This window comes from Penicillium longicatenatum (assembly GCF_028827895.1).
Source record: "Penicillium longicatenatum strain IBT 33135 chromosome Unknown contig_6_segment0_segment0, whole genome shotgun sequence".
In the NCBI taxonomy this organism is placed as follows: domain Eukaryota; kingdom Fungi; phylum Ascomycota; class Eurotiomycetes; order Eurotiales; family Aspergillaceae; genus Penicillium; species Penicillium longicatenatum.
Genome location: NW_026643123.1, coordinates 2,460,513 through 2,479,731, shown reverse-complemented (window position 1 = coordinate 2,479,731; position 19,219 = coordinate 2,460,513). Strand labels below are relative to the sequence as shown.

The 19,219-nt window shown below is 48.3% G+C and overlaps 8 protein-coding genes across 8 annotated transcripts; 4 read left to right on the top strand and 4 right to left on the bottom strand.

Moving 5' to 3' along the window:
- Window positions 1-199: 199 nt before the first annotated feature.
- Window positions 200-2,249, top strand: abr2 (laccase abr2; the record flags this gene model as incomplete). The annotated part of the gene is made up of 6 exons (XM_057119493.1): window positions 200-400; window positions 453-508; window positions 569-739; window positions 788-958; window positions 1,009-1,131; window positions 1,187-2,249. The coding sequence occupies 6 exons, from the start codon at window positions 200-202 to the stop codon at window positions 2,247-2,249; spliced, it is 1,785 nt and encodes a 594-aa protein (XP_056969048.1).
- Window positions 2,250-2,789: 540 nt separating this feature from the next.
- N7484_009105 (serine/threonine-protein kinase RIO1) lies at window positions 2,790-4,487 on the bottom strand (the record flags this gene model as incomplete). Its single annotated transcript, XM_057119492.1, has 1 exon — window positions 2,790-4,487. The coding sequence occupies one exon, from the start codon at window positions 4,485-4,487 to the stop codon at window positions 2,790-2,792; it is 1,698 nt and encodes a 565-aa protein (XP_056969047.1).
- Window positions 4,488-4,799: 312 nt separating this feature from the next.
- On the top strand, window positions 4,800-8,570 carry N7484_009104 (chromosome segregation protein SMC; the record flags this gene model as incomplete). The annotated part of the gene is made up of 4 exons (XM_057119491.1): window positions 4,800-4,837; window positions 4,906-5,065; window positions 5,116-8,224; window positions 8,278-8,570. The coding sequence occupies 4 exons, from the start codon at window positions 4,800-4,802 to the stop codon at window positions 8,568-8,570; spliced, it is 3,600 nt and encodes a 1,199-aa protein (XP_056969046.1).
- Window positions 8,571-8,780: 210 nt separating this feature from the next.
- N7484_009103 (GIG1 family protein) lies at window positions 8,781-9,529 on the bottom strand (the record flags this gene model as incomplete). The annotated part of the gene is made up of 2 exons (XM_057119490.1): window positions 8,781-9,376; window positions 9,427-9,529. The coding sequence occupies 2 exons, from the start codon at window positions 9,527-9,529 to the stop codon at window positions 8,781-8,783; spliced, it is 699 nt and encodes a 232-aa protein (XP_056969045.1).
- A 186-nt stretch (window positions 9,530-9,715) lies between these two features.
- Window positions 9,716-10,793, top strand: N7484_009102 (cytochrome b5 reductase family protein; the record flags this gene model as incomplete). Its single annotated transcript, XM_057119489.1, has 3 exons — window positions 9,716-9,720; window positions 9,812-9,945; window positions 10,018-10,793. The coding sequence occupies 3 exons, from the start codon at window positions 9,716-9,718 to the stop codon at window positions 10,791-10,793; spliced, it is 915 nt and encodes a 304-aa protein (XP_056969044.1).
- A 544-nt stretch (window positions 10,794-11,337) lies between these two features.
- Window positions 11,338-12,620, bottom strand: N7484_009101 (uncharacterized protein; the record flags this gene model as incomplete). The annotated part of the gene is made up of 4 exons (XM_057119488.1): window positions 11,338-11,729; window positions 11,792-12,148; window positions 12,201-12,402; window positions 12,450-12,620. The coding sequence occupies 4 exons, from the start codon at window positions 12,618-12,620 to the stop codon at window positions 11,338-11,340; spliced, it is 1,122 nt and encodes a 373-aa protein (XP_056969043.1).
- Window positions 12,621-16,255: 3,635 nt separating this feature from the next.
- Window positions 16,256-16,829, top strand: N7484_009100 (uncharacterized protein; the record flags this gene model as incomplete). The annotated part of the gene is made up of 2 exons (XM_057119487.1): window positions 16,256-16,657; window positions 16,794-16,829. 2 exons carry the CDS (start codon window positions 16,256-16,258, stop codon window positions 16,827-16,829), a joined length of 438 nt encoding a protein of 145 aa, XP_056969042.1.
- Window positions 16,830-17,421: 592 nt separating this feature from the next.
- N7484_009099 (phosphatidylinositol phosphate kinase family protein) lies at window positions 17,422-18,498 on the bottom strand (the record flags this gene model as incomplete). The annotated part of the gene is made up of 2 exons (XM_057119486.1): window positions 17,422-18,174; window positions 18,226-18,498. 2 exons carry the CDS (start codon window positions 18,496-18,498, stop codon window positions 17,422-17,424), a joined length of 1,026 nt encoding a protein of 341 aa, XP_056969041.1.
- Window positions 18,499-19,219: the final 721 nt, after the last annotated feature.

Genomic DNA, 19,219 nt, shown 5'->3' with positions numbered 1-19,219 from the left:
ATTTGGCCTTGGAATGTGCGAACTCAGGACTGTTAGGCCAACTGGAATGTGAACAAGGAGTGGCGGGTGGCTGGATTGACGAATTTACGAGAATGGAACGGATGCAGCAATCTGTTGATAGAATAAAACGCGTGAAATAGCGCGACGCTTGGAAGTTGTATCACCGCCACTGTCGATATTTTCGTTTCTGCGACCTCTAATGATGGCACGCACGAAATGGCTCGCTCCGGTCGTGGCAGCGATGGACCTCATCGCCTCTGCTCAAGCCGCTCATGTTCATTACACTTTAGATCTCACCTGGAAAAAGGGATCTCCCAATGGACATGAACGGGAAATGATTTTCGTCAATGATCAGTTTCCTGGGCCGTCACTGATCATGGATGAAGGGGATGAAGTATCTGTCAGTTTTCTACAACCTTGGGAATGAATGCTTCAATAGCTAACGCGAGAAGATCGAAATCAAAAACCACCTACCTTTCAACACATCTGTTCATTTCCATGGCATTGAGTATGGTTCACGTCTCCTCAAGCGCGCGTAATGAGGCTAACCTTTCTTTTCGTTTTTCAGGCAGAAGAACACACCATGGGCTGATGGCGTATCCGGTCTCTCTCAATGGGCCGTGCTCCCTGGCGCAAGCTATACTTACAATTGGAACGCCACTCAATATGGAACATACTGGTATCATTCGCACGACAAGTCAAGGATTATGGATGGCTTGTATGGCGCAATATATATCCGGTAGGTTTGATTCTCACTCGGTATGCAGGCTCTGCTAAGACTGGATAGGCCTTCCCCCAATAGCGATTCGCCATTTTCAATGATTTCAAATGACCCGGAAGATATTCAGGCCATGGAAAATGCGAGGGATCATCCGCAGCTAGTGGTCCTTTCGGATTGGGACCATCTGACCTCAGATGCCTATATGCAGGCCGAAAAGGAGTCTGGCTATGATATTTTGTAAGCGGAAAACAATTTCTGGCTTGTCAAATGTGCTAACTTCACATTAGTTGCTCTGACAGCGTTCTTATCAACGGCCAAGGTTCGGTCATCTGCAAAGACCCAGAAGAGTTGACCAATTTGCAACCGCCACAGATCAGAGCAGTCGTCAACGGCACGCTCACCGACAAAGGGTAATTCCCTCATGTTTGTGTTGGTCCATGAATAAAATCTCCTAACGTACATTAGATGCGATCCAAATCTCCTTGTTCTGCAAGGCGATTGGGAGCACCATCCCGAGGCCCTGCCCGGCGGCCTCAACTCTGGGTGTGTCCCCAGCGAAGCCCCACCGTCCGTTTTTGAAGTCGACTCAAACGCAAAGTGGGCCAGTTTCAACTTCATCAGTGCTGCTGCCCTGAAAGCCTTTTGGGTATCGATCGATGAGCACCCGATGTACGTATACGAAGTGGACGGCCGATATATCGAGCCGCAACTGGCTCACACCATGCCACTTTATAATGGACAACGATACTCCGTCATGGTCAAGCTTGATCAAGATCCCGCGAACTACCAGATGCGCGTAGCTGGCAACGGAAATCAAGTAATTTCCGGCTTTGCAACGATCTCCTACAAAGGGGGTGAGGACAGCCAGCACGAATCAGTGCCGTACATCAACTATGGCGGCATCAACACTACAGATTCAGTGATAGTGCTCAACGACACAAACCTTCCTCCATACCCGGAGATTCAGCCCGCTACCTATGCCGATGATTTCCATCTTCTGAGTCTTGGACGGATCAATTCGTCTTGGGAATGGACCTTGGATGGATCCACTTTCCTTCCCGCGAATCTTGGTTCAATGGAGCCAGCTCTTATCAATCCCAAGTCCTCAGATCTTGATTCTTCACTCAAGATTGAGACGAAGAATAATACATGGGTCGATATCGTATTTCAACTAGTTATTCCACCGCCGACTCTACTCCAACCTCCTCACCCGATTCATAAGCATTCGAATAAAGCATTCCTGATTGGATCGAGCCAAGGGAATTTCACCTGGAACTCTATCGAAGATGCTGTCCGTGATTCACCGGGGAGCTTCTTCGATACTCCGGTATACAGGGATACATTTACTACTTCCCCGGCTGGTGCAGCGTGGATTGCGATTCGTTATCATGTCGAAAATCCAGGTGCTTTCTTGCTGCATTGCCACATGGAAACACATCTGGCTTCGGGAATGGGCGTGGTATTGCTAGATGGAATGGATGTTTGGCCAGATGTTCAATCGCCAAGACGCTCACATTTGGGACAATAAACAATTGGCAGGAACTGCGGGGATGAGTTGATCTGTATAGTGGACGAATTGTACCCAGTTCGACTTTTGGTGTTATTTGGATTGGGATAAACCTTGAAACCTGAGCAAACTTTGAAATTGCCATATAGTATTTTTTTTAATAGAATGAACTTGGAGTTTGAGATGTGTACAACTTGCCGTTGTTTTTCATCTCACCGTGTCTCTTCTCAACGTCATACGCATGATTGCACTTGAGATGTCTAAATATGAGCGACCAGGAACATGACAACGCACTAAAGTGGTCACTATCCGACAAAAAAGAAAGATGCATATCCAAATATAAACATAGAATATAAGCGTATTCTCGTTTAAGCTGTAGCTTTTTATCCTGTATCCTATCGAATCTATAAACAGGTATCATATGTCCAGATGCTCCATCCTTATATGCATTCATATCATCAAATCATGGCAAGAAACATTCGTCAACAAAGAAGCGACCAAATAAAACCGCATAAACCCAAACGCACATGCAAATAAATGTGAAGCATCAAGATATCTCGCTCATTTCTTCTTACGGGCAGAGTTAGAGACAAGTTTCTTCTTCAAATGCTTGGGCATCTTCTTGGTACGCTGATCACGCTTCTCCTCCTTGACCTTTGCCTTGTGCTCACGCTTGGCATCCTTGTCTTCGAAGCGCTTTCCACGAGGCGGCTTCGGAGCGAAGGGATCTTTTTCCTCTTCCTCGTCGTCCGACTCAGAGCCTGACACTGACACACCACCGCTAGCCTCTGACTCGGACTCATCCTCATCATCGACTGGCTTCTTGCCGGTTGCCAAAAGGTCTTTATAGACAAGGTCGGTACCAGTACCGGCATGAACCTTTTCGGCATCACGCTCAACATCGTAGACCTGCTCCAGAGTTTGGGGGATGTATTGTTGACGGAACACTGCGGTATCAACTTCTTCCGATTCCTCAGTGACGCCGGCCTCATCACGAGCAGTGAACAGTTTCTCGATGGCCTCGGTCATTTCTTCATTGCCATAGGTAGGATCCTTGGGGCCCTCAGGCGCCAGGATGAACTCGAAAAGAGTTCGCTCAGACAAGGTGTGAACACCCTTGCGACGGAAGAAATCGCTAACGTTCTTAATATCCATTCGGAGGAATTCCAAGCTGCGTGGGTGGTCATGCTCAACACTTTGACTGACATCAATGATGTACAGACGATCCTTGTGGTAAAGAATATTATACTCGCTCAGATCAGCGTGCACAAGCCTGCAGACCTGGTACATCACGCGCATGTAACCCAGCAGCTCCATATACAAAGCTCTCCAGCGAACATCAGGCTCAGGAATATCAAACTCAACATCCTTGAGTCGTGGTGCGGCGACTCCCTTGGAGTTACCAATGAAACCCATGGCCAGGACATGCAGACGGAGGTAGATGGGCTCAGGGCAAGGAATGCCAGCAGAGTAGATTCTCCGCAGGTTTCGCATTTCCTTTTCGGCCCACAGCTTCACCATCGCCCGGTTATTGCTCTTGCTGTATCCCTGACGGAAACGGAATTCACCAGTGACATACTTGTCACGATCCTTGAAGACCAGGATACTGGTCTTGTAAACTTTGATAGCCCGATGTTGCGGGGGTGCGTCTTCTTCATCAGGGAGCGAGATGGCACCGTAAACATTCGCCTCCTTTCCTGTAGACAGACAGCCGTGAATTTCCGAGACTAATCCACGGTTGATCATCTGCAACAGAAGCATGCGAGTGCGCGGATCCAACACTTGCTCTGATGTCGCACGATCCGCACGGTCTCCTCCCTTGTCGCGGTTGGCAGAAAGACCGGACTGTTGTTCATCGAGCTTGATCTTGGCAGCATGGCGGGTCAGGGACTTGACCTGGTCATCGATCGATGCGTGTGTGTTGACGGTAGGTTTCTGGGTATTCGTCTTCGGGTAAGTCCATCTCGGAGCGTTAGGGTCGGCAGCGAGAGTGTTCATTTTTCGCTGGCGGTTGTAGGCCTTAGTCAAGTCGTTCGAGTTCGAAGATGGGAAGTCTCCTTGGTCCATTTCTTCGTCAAAGATATCGTCGTAGTCTTCGTCATCTTCATTGTACTCCTCCTCTTCGGTGGGCTCTTGCCCCGCCACGGCGGAGTCGGTGGTATCGGCGTTCACATAGCCCTGATTGGGCACATAAGTATGAGTCGGGGCCAAGCCATCAGCAGGGCCAGATGCCTGGTCGGGGTTCTCTACAGAACTCATTTTCTCAAGGCAATTGTCTGTGGGCGAAAAAGAGAGAACCTTGGAAGAAAAAGTGTAGCCCACTACTTTTTTTTCTGTGGATGCCCGCCCCACCGCCCGGCAGAACCCCCGCGCCCAAAGACGCGCGATTTCGTTCCTCGCGTAGCCTCCTTGTCCATCGCGAATTATCAACCTCAAGCGCAAAGCCGAATTCTGACTATAAGACCTATTCGGCTGCTTTACTAATATTCAATTACTTACTCACATTTTATCCTCGCGCCCAGGCGCGTAATGCGCTGTTTCCAGTGATCATCGCGTCGCGCGTCTCCCAAGATGTATGTCAAGCAGATTATCATCCAAGGCTTTAAGAGGTATGACCCCAACAATGATCCACTTCAAGACCTTAAAGCGCCATCTACTAATTCTAATTTGATTCAAGCTACAAGGATCAGACGGTCATTGAACCTTTTTCTCCCAAGCATAATGTGATCGTTGGCCGCAACGGTTCCGGCAAAAGTAATTTCTTTGCGGCCATTCGTTTCGTCCTCAGCGATGCCTACACCCACCTCGGCCGAGAGGAGCGACAAGCTCTCCTTCATGTATGTGACGCTCGAATACCAACTCATATGTAGATACTGACAATGTGCAGGAAGGATCTGGCTCAGCCGTGATGTCGGCCTACGTGGAAATTATTTTCGACAACTCGGACGATCGGTTCCCTACGGGCAAGCCAGAGCTTGTCCTCCGTCGTACCATCGGTATCAAGAAGGACGAATATACGTTGGATCGGAAGAACGCTACCAAGAACGATGTGATGAACCTCCTCGAATCAGCCGGTTTCTCTCGGTCTAACCCATACTACATTGTCCCTCAAGGACGGGTGACTGCATTGACGAATATGAAAGACTCGGAACGTCTGGTACTACTCAAAGAGGTGGCGGGTACCCAGGTCTATGAAGCCCGTCGTTCGGAGTCCCTTAAAATCATGCACGAGACCAACAGCAAGCGAGCCAAGATCGATGAGCTCTTAGACTACATTAATGAGCGCCTGGCTGAACTCGAGGAGGAAAAGGACGAGCTTCGGAACTATCAAGACAAGGATAAAGAACGCCGTTGTCTCGAGTATACGATTTATTCTCGTGAACAGCATGAGATTGCGACGGTGCTCGAAAGTTTGGAGGAACAGCGCCAGAACGGAGTTGAAGACGCCGACAACAACCGTGACCAGTTCATTGAGGGTGAAAAGGCCATGGCGCAGATTGATGCTGAGATCGCCGAGTGTCGCCAGCAGATGGAGTTCTTGAAGGTTGACAAGTCTCAGCTAGAGGATGAACGCCGTCAAGCTTTCAAGGCATTGGCGCAGATTGAACTACAAGCCAAGTCTCTTGCTGATAACCAAGCTGCCGCGCAGGCTCTCAAGTCACGTCATGACAATGATCTCAATGCGGTTAAAGCGGCCATTCAAGAGCGCGAATCGGAGCTCCAGACACTTCTGCCCGATTTCAATGCCGCTAAGGACCAGGAAGATGCCGTTAAGGCTCAACTAACCGAGGCAGAGACATCACGTCAACGACTGTACGCTAAGCAGGGCCGGAATTCGCGTTTCAAGAATAAGTCAGAGCGGGACAAGTGGCTTCAAATGGAGGTCCGGGAGAGCAATCGGTCGGTCACTACTGTTGAAGGCGTCGTGGCACAGACAAAAGAGGATATCAGCGAGCTAGAAAAAGAAATCGCCTCGCTCGAGCCGGAAACAGAGCGTCTACGCCAGCAGATCGATGGACGCGGAGATACAATGCACTCCGTGGACGAGCAAGTTCAAACTGCCAAGGATGAGCGGGATCGATTGATGGACCAGCGAAAGGAGCTTTGGCGAGAAGAAGCAAAGTTGGATTCCGTTCTGTCCAGTGCCTCCCAAGAAATGGACCGTGCCGAGCGCAGTCTTTCTCATATGATGGATCAGAATACTAGCCGAGGTCTTGCCGCCGTGCGGAGGATCAAGCGCCAGCAAAACCTTGATGGTGTATTTGGTACTTTGGCCGAGCTTTTCGAAGTGAACGATCGATACCGGACGGCCGTCGAAGTTACAGCTGGTCAGAGCCTGTTTCACTATGTGGTCGATACCGACGAGACCGCGACTAAGGTCTTGGAGGCCTTGCAGAAAGAAAAAGCTGGTCGTGTAACCTTCATGCCCTTGAATCGACTACGCTCGAAGCCCATGAACCTCCCCCGTGCCAGCGATACTATTCCTATGATCGAAAAGATCCAATTCGACCCCGCATATGAACGTGCCTTCCAGCATGTATTCGGCAAGACCATTATTTGCCCTAACCTGCAGGTTGCTTCGCAGTATGCCCGCAGCCACGGCGTTAATGCCATCACTCCCGATGGTGACCGATCTGACAAACGCGGTGCTCTGACTGGTGGTTTCCATGACTCCCGTCAATCCCGACTTGAAGCAGTGAAGAATGTTGGCAAGTGGCGCGATGAATACGAGACCAAGCGGAGCCGTGGGACGGAAATTCGCAAAGAGTTAGAGAAACTGGACCAATTGATCACCAGGGCCGTTGGTGAGCTACAGAAACTTGAGCAGCAGCGACACCAGGTGCAGAACAGCAGTGGTCCCCTGCGGCAAGAGCTTCGCAGCAAACGTGATCTATTGCAAAATAAGAATGATACACTCGATGCTAAGCGTCGAGCCCTTCGCAATGTCGAGGCTAACCTTGCAGCTTTGAATGATCAAGTCAGCGCTTTCCAGGCTGAGCTGTCCTCGCCTTTCCAGAAGTCCCTTACGGACGAGGAGGAAGCCCACTTGGAGAGCCTGAGTGGGACCGCTCAAGACTTGCGTCGGCAGTACCAAGACCTTTCCGGCAAGCGCAGTGAACTCGAAGCCCGTAAATCCGTCCTGGAAGTTGAGCTTCGGGAGAATCTCAACCCTCGTCTCGACCAGCTCATGAACCGGGATATCGACATGGCCGATGACGAGGTGCAGGGTAATCTTAAGGAGACCCAGCGCGAGCAGAAGCGCCTCGATAAGGCGCTCGAAAAACTCAACGAGCGTCTTCAACAAGTTGATGCCTCGATCGAGGAGGCGAACATTCGAGTCGGCGAACTCGAACAACGCAACGTCGAGACCCGACGCGAGATGGAAGACCTGGCCCGCTCTATCGAAAAATACCAGCGTCGTATGGAGAAGAGCATGCAAAAGAGGGCGGCTCTTACCAAGCAAGCTTCTGAGTCTGCTGCAAACATCCGTGATTTGGGTGTCCTTCCTGACGAAGCTTTCACCAAGTATAAGAATACCGACTCGAATGCTGTGGTCAAGAAGCTGCACAAGACGAACGAGGCTTTGAAGAAGTACTCGCACGTCAACAAGAAAGCGTTTGAGCAGTACAACAGCTTCACCAAGCAACGTGAAACGCTTACGACTCGCCGGGAAGAGCTAGATGCGTCCCAGAAATCGATCGACGACTTGATTTCTGTTCTGGATCAGCGCAAGGACGAAGCGATCGAGCGAACCTTCAAGCAGGTATCCCGTGAATTTGCCAATGTGTTTGAGAAGCTGGTCCCCGCTGGACGTGGCCGTCTTATCATCCAGCGCAAGACCGACCGCAACGCGCGACCCGAGGAAGATGTGGATTCAGATGATGAGGCCGCGCGCCAGAGCGTGGAGAACTACGTCGGTGTGGGTATCAGTGTGAGCTTCAATAGTAAGCACGATGATCAGCAGCGTATCCAACAGCTGAGTGGTGGACAGAAAAGTACGTATTTGTCTTTCTTATTTTCATCTGCATTACACTAACAATTGAAATAGGTTTGTGTGCTCTGGCCCTCGTCTTTGCCATTCAAGCCTGTGACCCGGCGCCATTCTACCTATTTGATGAGATCGACGCCAATTTGGACGCCCAATACCGGACAGCGGTGGCGCAGATGTTGCAGTCGATCTCGGACTCGACCAATGGACAGTTCATCTGCACGACTTTCCGACCGGAGATGCTGCATGTGGCTGAGAAGTGCTATGGTGTTAGCTTCCGACAGAAGGCCAGTACCATTGACGTGGTGTCACGGGAAGAGGCTTTGAAGTTTGTCGAGGAGCAGAAGTCTTGATGAGGACCGGGATTCCATGGATATGTAAATTTTATGTTTTTTTTTTTGTGTGTCTGGCGTATGTGATACCGAAATGAGATGTTTATCTTCGCTCTATTGAAGATCTTGGCATGATTTGACAAACTTTAACCCCGGCGTCACATGAGAATATAGAATCGCTATCACCAGTGTAAATGTGCACCAGATGCCTGCACAGGTATAATCTATGATCTATCTTGACTCTCCCGACCATTCTTCTAAAATCTCCTCTGGCACATCCCTCACCAGGATATGAACATGCTCCAACGCACGTACACTCTGTAATCCAACCCAGTTCTTAAACCACAACACATGCGTTTCGGGAGCAGTAAACCGTCCAGCCTTATCCTCGGCCAAACGCTTTACAAACCTACGCTGCACAAAGTCATTGATCAGCGCCCGAGACTCGCTCGTCAAGTGCCCTTCATCCGATTCCACAGGAATAGGCGTGCGCAACCACACAACTAGATGAGAAATGCCGGCGTCCATGCCGTAAGGCCAGTCATTGCGCAAAATTCGGTAATCAGAGGGGTCGGCAAATGGCAGCGGGTTGTTAAAGGTTAGAACTCCACCAGAACCCGAAGAACCCGAGCCATTCACCGTAGCTGGATCATGTGTATCTTGTGCAGGCACAGTCCCCGATGAAGTAGATGGAAGTGGCCAATTCAATCGTTGTAAACAAATGTAGTTCATCATCGACCCGTACTCCGCCTTTATTTCGGCACTCCAGGCTAGGTATCGGCGTAAATCGGAAGGCTTCCGCTTGAGTGCACCTAGATCGTTCCGTGCTGATATTCCATGAGGGGTGCATCCTTGGAGAATGAGGGGATGCTCTTACCGATGATGTCTTGTAGATTGTTCCAGTCATGAGGGACGAATTCCTCGTCGGACATGGCTAGAAGCTGGTGATCCAGCGGCGTGAGATTGAATGCAGCAGCCATCTTGTCTGAATTCCAAAGCAGAGCTAAACCCGAGGTTCTTACCCTTGTGCGGTGTATCTAAGGAAAGTAAATTCGCGGGGGAAATCATGACAAAACGGGAGCGAAATTCCGTTGGGCGGAACCAACATAAACCCTTTTTCCCTCCTTTCTCTTCTCCCTCCACCTTTCTCAATCTCCATTGCCAAGATGAGGTATGTTCCTGAGCTTTCGATTTGTTCAATGCGATTGACATTTTCAAACTCCTCGTTCCTCTTTGGCATTGCAATTACTGACTTTACACAGTGCCTTCCTGGTCCTCCTCCCCTCGGCCCTGCTGGTCGCAGGTGTCTATGCGGTCAAGCCCGAGTATATTACCTACGCCGTCGCTATTGCCGGTGTCCTGTCTAGCGCCGCCTTCTTCCTGGGTGGTAGCAGCAGTATGTCTTCCCAACCCCTTGTGATCGCACGACCAGCTACCGAACGAATCGCTAACTCATCTTCTCCAACAGAGCCGCGCAAGGTCCTGAACCCCACCGAATTCCAAGACTTCGAGCTCAAGGAGATCAACAACATCTCCCACAATGTCGCCATCTATCGTTTCGCACTTCCCCGCCCCACTGACATCCTGGGTCTCCCGATCGGCCAGCACATCTCCCTCGCCGCCACCATTGCCGGTCAGCCCAAGGAGGTCGTCCGTTCCTACACTCCCATTTCCTCCGACAATGAGGCCGGTTACTTCGATTTGCTCGTCAAGGCTTACCCCCAGGGTAACATCTCCAAGTACCTGACCGAGCTGAAGGTCGGCCAGACCATGAAGGTCCGCGGTCCCAAGGGCGCCATGGTCTACACCCCCAATATGTGTCGCCACATCGGTATGATCTCTGGTGGTACCGGTATCACTCCCATGCTCCAGATTATTGAGGCTATCATCCGCAACCGTCCCCGTAACGGCGGTAACGACCGTACCAAGGTTGATCTGATCTTTGCCAACGTCAACGCTGAGGACATTCTGCTTAAGGAGAAGCTTGACAAGCTGAGCGCCGAGGACCCTGACTTTAACGTTTACTACGTTCTGAACACCCCTCCTGCTAACTGGATGGGTGGTATTGGTTTCGTCACCGCCGATATGATCAAGGAGCGCCTCCCTGCCCCGGCCAGCGATGTCAAGATCCTCCTCTGTGGTCCTCCTCCCATGGTCAGTGCTATGAAGAAGGCTACCGAGTCCCTGGGCTTCACCAAGGCTCGCCCGGTCAGCAAGCTCGAGGACCAAGTCTTCTGCTTCTAAGCGCTCGCATCCGGAGGATGTATCAAAAGTACCCGTTTTGGGGGTTTTACTCGATTTTTAATGGGTTGAACTAGGTTTAGATAGATTCTAGGATCAGTAGATATCCCTTAGAATTTTGGTGGAGAAGAAGTGGGTCTGGTGTATATGTGAAAGGGTCTGAATATAGACGTCGACAGACGTGAATGATGAACTGACCATGATATGTCTTATTTCGGTTGCTTCTCAATATTAATGTCTTTAAAATGCATACTTCCGGCTAAATCCAATATTTGATGGAATCGTAACATGACGCAATAAGGACTTGCTTCCAGATCTGAACGGCCCAAGCGTTGAGGCAGAACTAGTGCTCTAGTAAGAAAGAAGAATGAAAGAGCAATTTAAGCCAATAAACCCTACAACACAAATGCTTGAATGATCGAAGAGAAAAAATGGTATATTGAAATGAAAGAATGATGATGGTATAAAGCATGAGTCGTGACAATCCAAAGTGAGGCAAGTAACCTCGTAAGAAAATAAAAGTATGAGTGAAAGTATAATCGTATCCCTAAGGCTTCTTCAAATCAACCTCCTTCAACTCAACCCAAGGCTCTCCCTTGTCAGAAATAATATTATGCGGAACCCTCTCATCCGAGCCCCTCGAACTAGCAAGAGTCGTAGCCTCCTCCTTCATCGAAGAAACAGAGATAGTAGTTGTAATCAACGGCGGTGGGAAGTTCGGCGACATCGGACTGGCGACAGCCGTTGAGCCGTATAGCGGGACAGAGCCGTAGGCTTGATTATTCTTATATGCGTACTGCGGGCCACTCCGGGAGTTGGTCGATTTGATGAATCTGGATGTGAAGGGCCGGAAGAGGGGCCAAACAGGTGGAATAGACATTGTTATGAGGACGATCCATTCTTCAACTTCGCCCCAGCGGAACAGGATGCCGACGCCGTCTTTGATCTGTTAGTATACGTTGAAGAATTGATTGGATGAAGTGGGAGGGAATAATGCTTACAGGAAAAGTCCGTGGTAAGGATGAAACTCGCGGCCCATGTTCGGACGATGGCGGCGACACCGGCAAAAATACCACATCCCATGAGGAAACTTAGACCCCATTTCAGCTTTCGGTCGATGCGTAGTGGGATGAGCATGTGGATGGGAACGATTGCGAGGTAGAAGTCGGATAGGGCGGCGACTGCACCGACAAAGTAGGTGTAGTATACACTTTTTCTGTGGTCACAATTGGCCTGTCTTAGGGGATCCCATAGTGAGTCGACTGGACTGCACTGGAACCAGACCAATAGAACTTGAGGGATGTTGAGGATGATATTCAGGACGGCAACGGCGATGAGGCTGCGGCGGATTTTGGGGTCTAGGCGATGGAATCAGGACTTGTTTCCTAATGGCACGAGGATGGGACTTACTGCTAGGCCCATTCATTTCAATTAAGAAAGCCGAGACAGCCACTTTTCCGGTGGGAATCGCCAAATTGAAGAAAAACACCGTGATCCATGTGAATAGCAGGAAGTTGTGCAATTCACCAACTTCAGTAATGACTGTGATATGGTTTCCGAGACCGTGAAGGACTGATAGAATACCGAAGATCTGGGTAAGGGTTGTGAAGAACTGCTGATGTTAGTAGATGCATTTGGACGCACTCGGTATAGACATACCCAAGCAAGGAGTGAAAATGACAAGGCTGTTGTCCCGAATTTGTTGATTCTCAAGCGCACATAAAGCCGCATAACCATAAAGATAGTAGCAATGACACCCAAAGCAATACCTAGCCGCAGGTCGCTAGGCCCCCGGCCCCCATAGGCGGGGAATTTGTCTTGGAGAGACATTATCAAAAGAGTGACGAGGAGCGCATGTAAAAAGCAACACCCATTTTCCGGGGGAGGGCTCGAGCATGATCCGGTGGCGCGGACTCGGCTTTATAAAGCCCAATGTTAAATCGAGGCTGAATGGAGACCCGAGTCGCACGATCCTATAGCAAATGCAAATCAATCGCGTGGAGCCACGGCCATTGCAGCCCAAGGCTTGGTTGGTAGAGCGGCGGCCGATCTTGTGGAGTTACTATCGAAACTTCGCTCCGTTGTCTGCCGCGATTGGCTCCACCAAGCTAGACGAACCAATTTCCCAAGCCACAATCCAGAGCCATTGACAGATGTCAAATACATTTTAATTTTGAGACAATGCGTTGTGCCCTAGATTCAGTTGAGTCCCACTCGCAATGATGGGCCAGAGCCTACGGTGATATACATCACAATCACAAGTCCACGAGTCCATAGGCTGCATATGCAGGCTTTTCGAGCTTGCAGGGATGTAATCCACCTCCGCCTTCCGGTAGGTCGGCCTTCGTACAGTATTCCGTATTCGGAGACGGATTGACCAACATCATCCCATGGTCGTGTGGGGTCAATGCGGCAATTTGTGTTCCCCTGAATCATGCATCGGAGAAATAGCTTGGGTTTCTCATATATTTGCATTTGTTTCGCCTTCCAAGCCTGCGTACCTAGCTATGCGTTCTCGACATTTCCTTAATTTGCTTTTGGTGGAAGAAATTGACCGATTGGCCCTGTAGGAACGTGCTTGCTGGTCGGAAGGTTTCATAGATGCTCAAAGTTCGATCAAACACTTCAATAGTCTACCAGTGCAGGCAATAAACCTTAGACTACATGGTCATTTCGAATTATTCATATGAAAAGACTAAAGTGCAACTATTGAATTCGCTTCCAAACACAAGTACACGATGATCAGATTACAGTGCGAGCCGTTTTCACAATCGCCTCCACTTTCAGGGCTTTTAAGGGCAGGGATCGCCCACTAAGTTCGTTGTAACCCTGCCACACACTGATCATCTTCCTTTTCCAACTCCACTCGAATTGGAAATCAGGCACGAGTTCGTCGAAACGGTAGGAATATGCCAATCTGTTTACTCGTGTAATATTGTGCGATTTGAGGGCCAGTCTTCATTTTCAGCATTTGAAGATGGAATTTATAGATTGCAATTAAGCATGCAACGTCCTTGAGTATGACAGACTGTGGATGAGCTAGTCAATTATTTCCAGCGAGCCGTTTCTCTTGTCCGTACATGAATCATTCATAGTGCTTCTTGGATCGCACTAGTGAGAACTGTGACCGAGAATATTCCCGAGCCATTTTACCGGTTTCCGAAAAGGCTATTGAATTGCGAAAGTCAATGCCGCAGCATTGTCGATCCGGTCCATTTCGACATCAACGGGGGACCCCTGACTTTGCTGAAACCGATAAAATCCCTCAGGATAGACTCATATGCAAGTCTGTACGCCACATACTTATCCTCTGCCTTGCTACCTTGGAATACCAATTTATTTTGTTTTTTCGACTGATCCAAATGTCTCACCTGGAAATTCCACCGTGTTTCCAGTGGTCGAGATAGCAAGCATCGTGAAAAGCGAAATATGATTCGTTGGAGACTCATCTTTTTCAGAGCAGGCATCCGGTCTTGCAAGTTTGGGCGGTATGGCATCGCTGGATCGAGGTGGAGCTCCTCTGGCACAGTATATAGCTCAAATCATTCATTTGTGCTCTGATGAACGACCAAGTGTTACTGTAAGGCAGGAACAAGTGGTAGATACATGGATTGGTAAGGAATATAGGCCATCTCCCACTAGATTAATATTGAACTATCTAACCACACGTGATTCCGTGATGCATAAATAATAACTGCCTGACTCCACGAGAAGCGTCGAGGACGACGCTTTAGGATGGCAAGTTAAAAAGAAGCAAGTATGTTGAATGTGCCATCTCATGCATTATGACATCGTAACGTAACACGCAAGGAAAGCAAATATCAGTTATCCCATCCCTTTGTCCGAAGGCGCAAGGTAGTCTAAAAACAAGGATCCAAAAATTGCGACTCTCGCTGCTTCATAAATGGATTGAACACTAGCCTGATACTATATGTCGCCTGTTTGACTCAATCGCGCCCAGAATACGTACATCCGGCATCTTGTCGAGCGCATTTGCAACTCCGTAAGCTTTGTCCCTCTGACAGACGCATTGCCTTCTTAATACATTTGGCGCTGTTTTAGACGATTCTGTCCCAGAATTTTTTCGGGTGTATGAGAAGCAGGCCTGAAGACCCAAAAAACCAAGGAATACGAGGCGGAGCAATGGCAAGGATGCTATGCCGAGTGCAATGCACTATGAATTTTGATTGATGAACTCTTGAACAGTCTAATCTGTTGGTGATTTTTATGGATTCCGGATATTTTACAGCTCCGCCCAACACCTGTATATATTTGACGGAAGGGGACTATTGTCAAGTATCAAGGCTTTGATGCGGTCTAAATGGCACTCGATACGGTCTTAATCATTTGGCGAAGCTCCAGAAGTCATTGCGGTCTCGATTCTGAGTCCGACATTGGAAAAAGAGAAGCTGAGTTGGTCTACGTGTTAAGGTTCTTTCACTTGTCTAATAATACACCAAGGCGAAGAATTTTACCAGTATTCATCGATGCAGGTGATTGGAAGAAGGATATCCAGATGGCGAGTCAGTTCAGGGCTCATATTCATGATTTTGAGTTATGTGCAGCGATAATTAAGCAGAGATAAACAAGACGTGAGCAACCACGATTTATGTAGGAGCCATAAGGGAGGCCATTTGGGATTATTCCATTTAAAAGAGAGAAGGGTGAAGTGCGCTATGCAGATGTATATGTTAAAGGAGGTCACTGAAAGAGCCAGGTTTGGATTTGCAGGATAGGAGAAAGAAACACAAGCAAAGATGCCTAATTGTACCTGTGTCTATATGTTTTCAAAGGGTTTAGAAAGGGGATTGTGGGAAAGAGAAGAAGTATCGAAATATTATCAAGAAGCAATAACAGCCCCAGACTAGTGTTGAAAACAATAAATTCCTAGTAATCACCTCCACGTGACGAAAACGACCCTAATGCTGGTCGAGCTATCAAAGCGACTCCAAAACAGCGGCACATCCGCATTTTTCGCGCAACAACTGAGTGGATTAAGGCCAGCGGTAACCTTTTACCTGAAGGATGATTTAAGTTGAATTATCTCGTTTTGCACATTATGTGATGGGCTATACACTTGCAATCTGTGTGCCCAAGCTTAATTTGATAACCTCATGAGCACCATTTTCTCACGATTGAACTTGTGGATAATTGAATGAATTAACAGTGACAGTTGCGTTAGGTATAAGCTCAATTTAAATGAACAGAATCTGTTTGGTATTCTTTCATGCCAGACCACTTGTGCTCATTCTACGCAAGCTATTCTCACGCTGTGCTCTGCATATCTTTGAATTTTCACAACAGGTCCTCTCTCGACCTCATCAAGAATCAACAGTAGCCTTCATCCCAAGCATACAAGGTATGCATTCTCTCTGTCCACTGAAATTCTCTAAATGAAGTTAATCTTGCTTATTTCACGTGTTTCAGTCGTCTATCATTCATCACACTTCTCCTCATTGGAATCCATGAATACATCCTGGCTCACCTCAGCCGGCACCCTGCCTCACTTACCGGCTGGATACAACGTTGTCGGGATGCCTTGCTCAAGAACCTCAACCCCTGAAAGTACCGATCTCAGTGCAGAGTCAGTCATGGATTCCTCGCAGTCCTCTGACGGATGTGAGTCCGTCATACCACCCAGGAGTCCAGCCGAACCACTTAAGGTCGCTATTACCATCAACGCATGGGAGTTTAATGCGATGCGTCTGGCAAATGACCCCGTTTTCCTTGCACGCCAGTGGTTTTCCGACATTGAGGTAGGCCCTGATCAGCGCTGGTGGCGGGACATGTTCGATCGCGTTGCCTTCCACCATCTGCAAGGCCCGATGGTTCTTTGCGAAAGCGAAGCAGAGCAAGTAGCTTTCGAGGTAGGTAGATGTGATGCATCTATGTCATTCACCTGGGATTTGCCTGTTGGGCACGAGTTTTCCTAGACACAAGCTCCCAAGACAATGCGTCGGTCTGTTACCTGGCTTCTTCTTTTTCTTCGTTTTTTGTGGACAGAGATATGAGGCTTTCGTTGACTGGGGCTCACGTTGACTGAGATGGATTGAGTTGAAGGCGTACCGGCCGAGACGTGAAATTGAAACCGGGGGATATATTATTATTGGTGAGAGCCCCCTGTGCCGCAGCCTGTTGAATTTGTCAACAAATAAGACTAAATTTGTTCTGGACAATATGAATTTCCAATGTTTTTCTTCATAAAGTTAGAACTCTGGGCCTTTCCAGATGCGTCAATCTTCGGCACCTCAAATATAACCAGAGTATATGCATTATTAGTCCTCAGCGAGACCATTTTTAGGCCAATTCTGACCTCGAGAGCACCATTGGCCGTGGTTCAGCTTTCATTACCTGAAGCCTCCGAGGATTTCATGGATGCGTGGACAAGGCATCCAAACGAAATTTCGGGTGCATATGTGGATGAAAGAGATCGCTGGACAAGGAAGGAAAGGCTCTCGAGCCCTGAAGGTTCATATCGTTATTAACCTTGGAAACATCTTTCATATTAACTCATATATAGTAATTCAACGTTTCTAGAAGAGTTCTAGATATGGAATACTCCATTCGTTGACTGAAATAGGGGTTCAAGATCTTGGAATCTCCAGTTGCACTTCATGCTTCGAGGTAGGTTTCAATGCAATTCAATCATTTCCTCAACCATCCTAAGGAAATTCTGACGATACTCGCCTGCCGTCGTTGTGATAGACATAGGGCCATGACGACCAACGACGTTGAATGTTTGCACTACTCCAGATAGTGCCTGAGCGTGGAGCTTGTGCCGAGCCCAGAAAAAGTCCAACACTACGGCACGATACTTCCATTTGCCATCAGCAGATGGCAGTCCCACCCTCCAGGGACTCTGTCGTCCTGAAACGGTAGGTTTAGAAGAGGCCGGGATGCGCACAAGAAACAGAGAGTAGTCAACAGCGTTGGCGTCTTGTAAAAACTTCGTATCGGCTTTGATAGATTCCCAGAAAGTGGCATAATCTTTACGCCACAGGTGTAATTTATCGTTGAATGTATCTGCAAGCCTGCTCAAAGTGTCTTCGCTGACAAGGGATTCAGGCAGTAGATCACGCTCGGGGTAGAAATAGTCAATTGGCTTTAGGTCATATGTCTCCCAGTTCTGACCATTAGGGTCATCGTCTTGGCCGCAAAGTATGTTTTCCATGACGATATGATGTGCAGGCGTGCAACCAAAAATAGTCCCTAGAGTTTTATATGGAGCGACTATGTAGTCGGTAATCCATACAATTGTCGAATCAGGATTCTCCCCCATGTATGCGTAATATGGCTCGAGTAGATCTGCTTCGAAAAAAGAGTATTCAAACCGCCGAGGAATACTCTTTATGACGAAGCATCCGTCAAGAGTACTGAAAAATGACTGAAAAAAGGTTAGCCTTTGTTTTGGCTTCTAAGACAAGTTGATACGCACTGAACCTGAATATCCTAAGTCACCTATCGCTTTGAGAGCCTTCTGGCCGCTGGTGGTGCGAAAGCTTGCTTGATAGTCATCTTCATTAAATGCCCAGACTTCTCGTCGTAGCTTCGAGAACAGCTCGCTCTCGAAGCGAATGAGCTTGATTCGGCGCACTGTAAAGAATGCTATGAATCGACCCCATGGTGTCTTTTTAAATCTCTCTGGGTCGCGAAGCAAGCCCGCCTGAATGGATTTGGTCAAGGCTTTTTCTCGGCGACTGGATCCCATTTTGGTGACTGTGAGATTATTTAGACATGATAGATGATATGAGAATGAATTGGAAATATAAGATTTGTCTCCTAATCTTGCTTTCGGTCACGTCTAAATTGATCAGTTTATTAGTGACGTCAGATATTTCCTCGTCGCGTGGTGATTGGTCGGAATTAGCACTATACACATGACACTTAGTAAACGCGTGTACGTACGGCAGGAACAATATGGACTTCTCCATGTACTATTGACCGCCTTTAAAGGAGCCACAGATAGATACACAATCGTATGACAAGGCAGCGATCTCATTCAAGGATCTTCCATGACGGGTCACAGCCTTTGTTAGATTTATCTAAGACCCACTTTCGCGATCTACCAGAAAGTATAAGGCATGCGGCACATCAAACAAAGATAGATAGAAGGCAGGACAGCATTGGCTATCAGAATGCTCCGTTCAATATCCTATTAGTTTGATGGAGCAAAACAAACACCTCTCACACCTGATACCGCAGGCACCGAGTACCCCGCGATGCTATATATCACACGTGACTCACCGCCCTGGCATAGCGACTGAGTCACAGCAAAAAAAAATTAAGCAGAAAAGAATTGCTGTGTCGCTCCGAGAAATCCCCCTCTTTATGGGTCGCAGTTTGTTAAGCGGGGCTCGGCGACTCTCAGGTCTTTTTTCCCTCCCTCGTTCTTACCTCCAATCGCGATCCCCTTCTACCCTCACTTTGAT